Source organism: Nerophis ophidion, linkage group LG09 (assembly GCF_033978795.1).
Source record: "Nerophis ophidion isolate RoL-2023_Sa linkage group LG09, RoL_Noph_v1.0, whole genome shotgun sequence".
Classification (NCBI taxonomy): Eukaryota; Metazoa; Chordata; class Actinopteri; order Syngnathiformes; family Syngnathidae; genus Nerophis; species Nerophis ophidion.
In genome coordinates this window covers 42,294,552-42,303,230 of record NC_084619.1, presented here as the reverse complement: position 1 = coordinate 42,303,230, position 8,679 = coordinate 42,294,552, and the positions used below count along the sequence as shown (strand labels likewise).

Below are 8,679 nucleotides of genomic sequence, written 5' to 3'. Positions count from 1 at the left end.
TGTGTATACATACTGTATATACACATACAGCATATACACACACATATATATATATGTATATATATATATATATATATACACATTTCTGGGGGTACTCTCTGGGCCTGCTTGTCGGGCGGTGGTCGGCGCCTCAGGTTACTGCCTCCGGGCTGCATGTCTGGAACTCCTGGGTCCCACTGTCCACCCCTTCCGGATGCCCATCTTGAATTGTGTCTGCTGGGTCTAGTCCCCGCATCTACTGTGGCAGCTTGGTGCACTGAAAAGTATTGTGCAGTGCTGCAAGTCAGCCACCTGCTAGGGTAGTGACCTTGTGTGTCAGCGTGTATGTTTTTATATTTTATATATAGATTTTTTTAATCATTATTATTATTTTATTTTTTTACTCCCAAAGGGAGGAATTCGACACTGTCACTCTTTATAACTCCTTGTGCAGATCTGAATGCTTATTATTTAAAGGGTCACTTTTATTAATAGTTTTGAAGCCCAAATAACTTCAGTACAATTGTTGTTTTTTGCCATTCTTCCCCATCATGATGTTATTACTTGTATGCACTTTGTTTGTGCGTTTGACACACTCAACATCATGCGTCTCGGCTCTGTAGTCACCGTCGCACAGCAGCATTCAGATGAAAGAATAGTACTGGTATTTTTCAAAGGTGGTATAGTACCATTTTCAATTGATTAGTACTGCGGTACTTTATTAGTACCGCTACACGCCATAACAAAATTCGAAACACAGACGCTGCGTCTAGTTAGTAAATTTCCACATCAACATCCACATACATTATTGTAACATATAACTCTCCAAACAAAAACACAAATACCTTCCTGTCAAAACTGTCTAACTTACTAAAATCAATCAGGACAAAAGAGATAGTTGACCTTGAGGACTGGAAAACTGTACATCCAAATTTCTCAAGGCTTGGTCTTAATCAAGACTAATCAAGGATCATACAAGAATTGGAATTCAATGATCAACCTTATCTTTACAAATGACCCTAATAAATTTTGACATTATGGAGTAATAAACACAACAATATCTGACCATTCTCTTATCTAGACTATTGTAAATTAATGTGGAAATGTAAAAAGACATGCATGTAATCCAACTTTGGTAAAATACCAAATTCTAAAGTTTGTGTTTCTTAAATAAATCACATTCCTACAAGATTAAAGATCTCATGACCTTTCTGAAGACTCATGCTGTTAGTTCCATACCTTTTTCATCATTTGATTCATCTCTGCATTTAGGTGTTACCTTCTTTTTGGAAAACTGCTCAAATCATAACATCCATCCATCCATTTTTGACCACTTGTCCCTTTCAGGGCTGCGGGGGGTGCTGGAGCCTATCTAAGCTGCATTCAAGCCAATATGCAAAATTGATGACCTCTACACCATATCTAAGTATAGACCGATTATGAATATTCCAGTCAAATCCAAAATAATGCAGAAATATTCTTATAATCAATTAATGAACCATCTTGAAAACAATGAGCTGCTAAAAACTGTCAACATGGCTTGCGTTTCAAACGTCCTACCCAATCAGCATTATTATTGTTCACTAGGGGGGTAACGGTACACAAAAATTTCGGTTCGGTACATACCTCGGTTTAGAGGTCACGGTTCTGTTCATTTTCGGTACAGTAAGAAAATAACAAAATATAAATTTTTGGGGTATTTATTTACCAAATGTGTAAACAATGGTTTGATCCTTTTAACATTGGGAACACTATAATAATTCTGCCCACGTTAATCCACATTAAACTACCTCAAGTTGTTGCTTAGATGAAATAAAATGACACAACTTTTCTTCTACATATAAAAAATGCAACATTAAACAGTTTCTAGTCAACTCATCATGCTTAATATATTACAGCATTGGGGAAGCCTGTCGTTGATTTTTATTATGTAAATGTTATATTTTTATCCACATGTGATAGCATGGACCCTGCCATTCAAAACTAGGCTGCTACATTACTAATGATTCATTTAACTATAGCTGAAAATTCATCCCTGACCACCACAGAGTTTATGTAGGCTTTATGATGCACTTAAATTATTGTATACACTATCAGAGACAGAAACTAATAATGTCCTTTTTTGCTGCTTCAACACACCTCAATCAACACTGTCCGTAACACACGCGCATACACACACACACACGTGCGCGCGTGCACACACACACCGCAAAATGAGTTAACGTTTTGCTAAAAGCTAACTAGCCTTCACCTAAAGTCAGGACTGCGAGTGAGCTGTGCTGCAGTTTGTTTCTAGAAGGTCAACGGGCTCATAGTGATGTTTAGAAAGTAGTTGATTTGGAATATGATTTGGGGAGAGTGAGTTGCTCCCCTGCTAAATACCTATCTGCTCGACATCGACACTGAAGCCCTGACGACATGCGCTCTGAATACGCATTCCTGATTGGCTTTGTATGTAACCAATCAGATGGTTGTGTGGGCAGGACAATGCAGGGTGCTGTGTACAGACAGAGGCAGAACGGAGCGGAGCAGCTTGTTAAGACTTTAGCATAGGCGGCTACTTCATATGTACGTGTTGAACTCGTTCGGTATTCCTCCGCACCGACCCGAAACCCCTGTACCGAAACGGTTCAATACAAATACACGTACCGTTACACCCCTATTATTCACTGAACTCATCGAATCAGCATAAACAAGGAATTGAGCTCATGGACCACAGGATAGCTTTCGACACAGTAAACCATAAAACTGAGCTGATCTGAAGCCAAACACAATTAAATCTAAACGGTCCCTTGATCTTCAAAACCTGGTGATCTGTTTGAGGGAAAGTCACCTTACAATCAATGTAAAGAAGATGTATTGCATGCACTTTCATACACCCTGCAAGCTTTTATCAATATCTAGTTCATTAATTCTAGACACTCAAATACTTTCTCCAACAACTGCTTATGGATTCATGTCTCCCCAACAAAGCACACAGTCTGAACCTAAAAAATGTTTTTTTTACCACCGACTTGTCCATGGGGTACCCCGCCTTCCGCCAGATTGTAGACCAATTAAATCTAAACGCGACCCCAAAGGAAATAAGCAGTAGAAAATGGATGGATGGAAAATCCAACCCTATCTGTCAATTCCCGTATGCGAAAACTATTTACATTTCACAATCATGTCAACCATAGCATACTGTCACCCCATTTAGACACTTACCATTAATGATGTTGTGGTTCCTGTCGCAGGGCTCTCTAACAGAACGTAAAAGATTCATTAAAACTTACTGATTGTGTTCATCACTGTGCTGTCTCAGGCAAATCTTACTTGCCCAAGTACATTATTACGCCATCAATGTCTACTTTCAGATAAAAAAAAATACTCTTTGTCCAGCTTTGAGTGCTCTCATTCCAACTCTAAACACTGGACATGCCCGGATCACAAGGTCATGTTCACCTCGTACCTGCTTTTAAAAACAATAATGGCAAAATGTCTTTTTTCATACCATCACTAAAGTGCGGGGTATTATTCCTTTCCACATTAGGAACATATGTAGTGTTTCACATTTTAAAACAGTGCACAACGTTTCCCTTGGACAGACCTGATTGAAGGCTGTGTGGATATGACTCAAACATGGTGTCTCTTTGTTGCCTTTTTTGTGTTTCTTGTTGCCGTTTTCAACTGTAACACAATTGTTGCTTTTAATCATGTCTGTTTATTTAATGAAATTACTATAATGTAAATGACTGCTGTAATTTGATTCTTTAAATAAAAAATTCAACTTGATATGATGTCAGCTTTGGGACTGGTGAAATACAGGGGGGGCCACAATGTGCATGTGGTCCAAGAAACGCTCAGGGGGAGTGTTTGCCCACAAAAAATTATCTAGAAAAATGACTGCTTTTCACATTTAAAAGTTTTGTCCATGATTTAAATGTCTTGATGTGTGTTCCTTTCAGAAAGTGACTCATGACATGGACATGTGCTACGGCATGATGGGAAGTCTATTTCGCAGTGGATCCCGTCAGACTCTGTTTGCCTCCCAGGTGATGCGTTATGCTGACCTGTACGCCGCTTCCTTCATCAACCTGCTGTACTACCCCTTCAGTTACTTGTTCAGAGCAGAATATGTATTGGTAAGTCATGCACACTTTTTCAAACCAATAACATTTATTTACTAGACAATTCACAATGGTGATACAATGTACATTATGTCACATGCTGTTTTTGACATTGATTTGTGGTTGCTCGGTCATCACCTGTTAATTAGGTACACAATACAAATTTGTCACGTAAGAAATATATTCATAGGGAAATCGAGTTCGCCTTCAAAATATGTTTTGTATATTACAGCCGGGAACATATTTGCTTAACACACTCGCCCAATCTCTCAGGTCTTATAAAGTTGTAATGCTAAAGTCCAAGTCAAATCTTGAGTCATTGGTGTCAAAGTCCAAGTCGAGTTGCAAATTTTTTGATGATATTGTCAAGTCGAATCTAAAAGTCATCAAAATTGTGACTTGGTTCTAACTCAAGTCTAACCTCATGCACACTCATTTTTCTGTGGTGTGATTAGCAATGGACGGTACTTTTTTGGCATTGACCGAATAATACTGTGCACAATTTGCATAAAATCCAACAATCCCATATTACGGTACTTGGGATGCACGTGACATCACGCCCAGTTGCTTGGCGATTCAGCACTTGTCAATCCTTCCAGGAGCACTGAGAGCAGACACAGCCAAACTACTTCTGGGAAATGTTGCAATTTTCAATGCCAACAAAGAAATTCACTCAAAAAACACTCCACTATAAGTAAAGTAAGGCTCCACTCCAAAAATGCGCTAGTTTGATGCTTATTTGGATTAGATTAGATTAGATTTCTTTATTTTTACCGGCTGGTGAATTTGGCTCGCAGTGAGAGTCATGTCATACAAAACAGTAAAATAAAAATACAAATAATATGTGAAATAGCTACACAATTCATCATCTCCATCCTCATTCTATGCTGCCTCATAAAGTGCATTTAGTAATAAGTGGCACTCATCATCATCATCATCATCATCATCATCATGAAAATCAACATCCTCTTCAACATTAGCATCACCATCAACATCAATATCATCACCATCATCCACAGAACCAACAATGTCAAAACTATCCTCAAGGGATCACCCAGTTCCCAGTAATATAGCGGTACATTGGATTTGCTATTGACATGCTACTGATTAGCATTAGCAATTTTACATGGCGTTTTCAACACCTTAATCAAAAATATAAATAACTATAACAATGACAACTACAACTAAGATGCATGTTACAATCCAACAGCAGGTGCGTAATAAGTACAGTATTAACACTTTTTAGGGCACAACAAAACACTAGTTTCAGCAAAGACTGAATTGACTGACCAACACACCATAAAGTTCCAAATGAACTAAAATTTGTAAAAAATAACAAGGTTTTCCAGTTTAATAGTTAAGTATCTTGTATTTGCAGTGTTTGCATTTGAATATAGGTTGGAAAGGATTAGCAAATCATTGTAGTCATCTGCCTCACAATAAAAAGGTCCTGGGTTCGATCCTGCGCTCAGGCTCTTTCTGTATGGAGTTTGCATGTTCTCCCCGTAACTGCAGTGGTTCTCTCTGGGTACTCCGGCTTCCTCCCACCTCCAAAGACATGCATCTGGGGATAGGTTGATTGGCAACACTAAATTTGCCCTAGTGTGTGAATGTGTGTGTGAATGTTGTCTATCTGTGTTGGCCCTGCAATGAGGTGGAGACTTGTCCAGGATGTACACCGCCTTTCGCCCAAATGCAGCTGAGATAGGCACCTGCACCCCCCGCAACCCCGAATGGGATACGCGGTAGGAAAATAGATGGATGGATGGATGTATTCTGTTTTTATTTATGATTTACACAATGTGCAAACTTTACTGGTTTTGGGTTATATATATATATATATACACACATGCGGGGCTTCACGGTGGCAGAGGGGTTAGTGCGTCTTTGATAGATTGATTGATACTTTTATTAGTAGATTGCACAGTACAGTACATATTCCGTACAATTGACCACTAAATGGTAGCACCCGAATAAGTTTTTCAACTTGTTTAAGTCGGGGTCCACGTTAATCAATTCATGGTCTGCCTCACAATACGAAGGTCCTGCAGTCCTGGGTTCAAATCCAGGCTCGGGATCTTTCTGTGTGGAGTTTGCATGTTCTCCCCGTGAATGCGTGGGTTCCCTCCGGGTACTCCGGCTTCCTCCCACTTCCAAAGACATGCACCTGGGGATAGGTTGTTGGCAACACTAAATTGGCCCTAGTGTGTGAATGTGAGTGTGAATGTTGTCTGTCTATCTGTGTTGGCCCTGTGATGAGGTGGCGACTTGTCCAGGGTGTACCCCGCCTTCCGCCCGATTGTAGCTGAGATAGGCGCCAGCGCCCCCCGCGACCCCGAAAGGGAATAAGCGGTAGAAAATGGATGGATGGATGGATACACATGCGATGAGGTGGCGACTTGTCCAGGGTGTACCCCGCCTTCCGCCCGATTGTAGCTGAGATAGGCGCCAGCGCCCCCCGCGACCCCGAAAGGGAATAAGCGGTAGAAAATGGATGGAAGGATGGATACACATGCGATGATGTGGCGACTTGTCCAGGGTGTACGACGCCTTCCGCCCGATTGTAGCTGAGATAGGCGCCAGCGCCCCCCGCGACCCCAAAAGGGAATAGGCGGTAGGAAATGGATGGATATATATATATATATATATATATATATATATATATATATATATATATATATATATATATATATATATATACATATATATATATATATATATATGTATATATATATATATATATGTATATATATATATATATATATATGTATATATATATATATATATATATATATATATATATATGTATGTATATATGTCTTGATTGGATTATCCAGAGAATAGTGCTCGATACCATGGTAGAGCGCAATATGTAGGTGTGGGAAAAATCACAAGACTACTTCATCTCTACAGAACTGTTTCATGAGGGGTTCCCTCAATCAACAGGAGATTTTTCCCACACCTACATATGTATGTATATATATATATATATATATATATATATATATATATATATATATATATATATATATAAATACATCCATACTAGTACAAACATGTTCCTATTGCAACAGTCAATTGACAAAAACAACAAAGGTTACATTTTGATATATTTATGTAAATATAATGTTTTCAGATGCCTCATGAGTCCACAGTGGAGCACACACACGTGAACATTATCGAAAGCGAGTCTCCATTGGCCACAAGAAACCGTCATGATTTGGACATAAAGGAAGTGCAAGTAAGTCGATCCATAAGCGACGTTCAGCCACTTCACTTCTTCCCTCAGACGCCACAAGAGATCACTCACTGCCATGATGAGGATGACGAAGAGTAAATCAAATGATGTAAAACGTGATTCAAAATGTTCATTGAATTTCATTTGACTTCGTGTGTCTTTGATGACAAAAGTAATAGATCCTCCCCAATGAACGATGTTACTGTCTGTACATGATTAAAGGTTCATCACTCTACTAATTCATCATTCATGTTTCATTATTGAATTCATCATTCATGCTTCATCATCATTTGTAAATATGTGTGAAATATTCCCCTAAATCAACTACTACCGAGATTAAAAAACATGCCTCTAATGTAAAAAACAAAAACTAATGCTGTGCGTCACATTAGCTGCCAACTTCTGAGGGGAATTTTGTCATTATGTTGCTGTCGGTGACGGAGCAGGAAGCGTCTTGAGAACATGTTTGCATTACAATTTCATTTGAAGTTCCCTGTCATTCATTAACTGGTATTTTATATATATGCTTCTTCCTGCAAAACGGGGCACCACAGATCGTGGAACCCTACACCAGGCCTGTATGCTTAGCTTTTTTACTCGCACCAGTGCTACTAGATGAAAAAATTTAGTAGCACAGAACATTTTTTGTACCACAACTAATTAGAAGCAATATGAAATGTCTTAAATATCACAATGTCATTAACACTCTAAACAATGTACACATGTGAACTCATACATATAGACACAATGCCATCATAAGGCCTACTGCAATGCTCAAACACAGAACATCCCTAAAATGTGTTAGCACTGTCGCTAACAGGACTGTAAAGCTGGGCGGTAAGAACCAAAACTCATATCCCGATATAGTTTGGCTTTTAATGAATAGAAATATCCATTGATGTAACTAAATATAAAAGCTACTCCCCTAGTTTTCAGAGGAGTCACATGACCACGTGGGTGTGGGTACCTGGTTGAGCCAGGGTTGTGTATAAAAGAGAGTATGGCCAACTAATAAAGCGCCATGACTGCTACCAAGGACGTGTGAGCTGTTCCCTGATGCATGCAATTACTGTCGTTTTGAGTTAGTTTTTCTGACCAGTTAAACCAAAATAATACATCTAAATATACTCCAGTTTACAAACTTAGAATAAAACATGCTTTAATTTAGTGAAGGTATAATTTCGCGGCCGCATTTGAGGCGCTCTGCTGGTACATTCCTGCAGTATTTCGTGACCAGCAGGTACTCAAAAACTCAATACCGTAAAAAAAAAAGAAAATACACAGAACGACCAAAAAAAAAAAAAAAAAAAAACCTAATTTTCCCAAAATCAATATTATTATTTTTTGTTTTAT

General features: G+C 38.8%; 1 protein-coding gene across 11 annotated transcripts in view; it reads left to right on the top strand.

The window, feature by feature from the left end:
• LOC133559336 (cytosolic purine 5'-nucleotidase-like) overlaps window positions 1–7,569 on the top strand; it is a 104,301-nt gene extending 96,732 nt beyond the window's left edge. For all 11 annotated transcript variants that reach the window (XM_061911006.1, XM_061911007.1, XM_061911005.1 and 8 more), the window contains 2 exons: window positions 3,927–4,103; window positions 7,225–7,569. In XM_061911006.1, the coding sequence (XP_061766990.1) occupies window positions 3,927–4,103; window positions 7,225–7,425 (378 nt within the window). In that variant the 3' untranslated portion in view covers window positions 7,426–7,569. The remainder of the gene's footprint in view (window positions 1–3,926; window positions 4,104–7,224) is intronic.
• The last annotated feature ends 1,110 nt before the right edge of the window (window positions 7,570–8,679 follow it).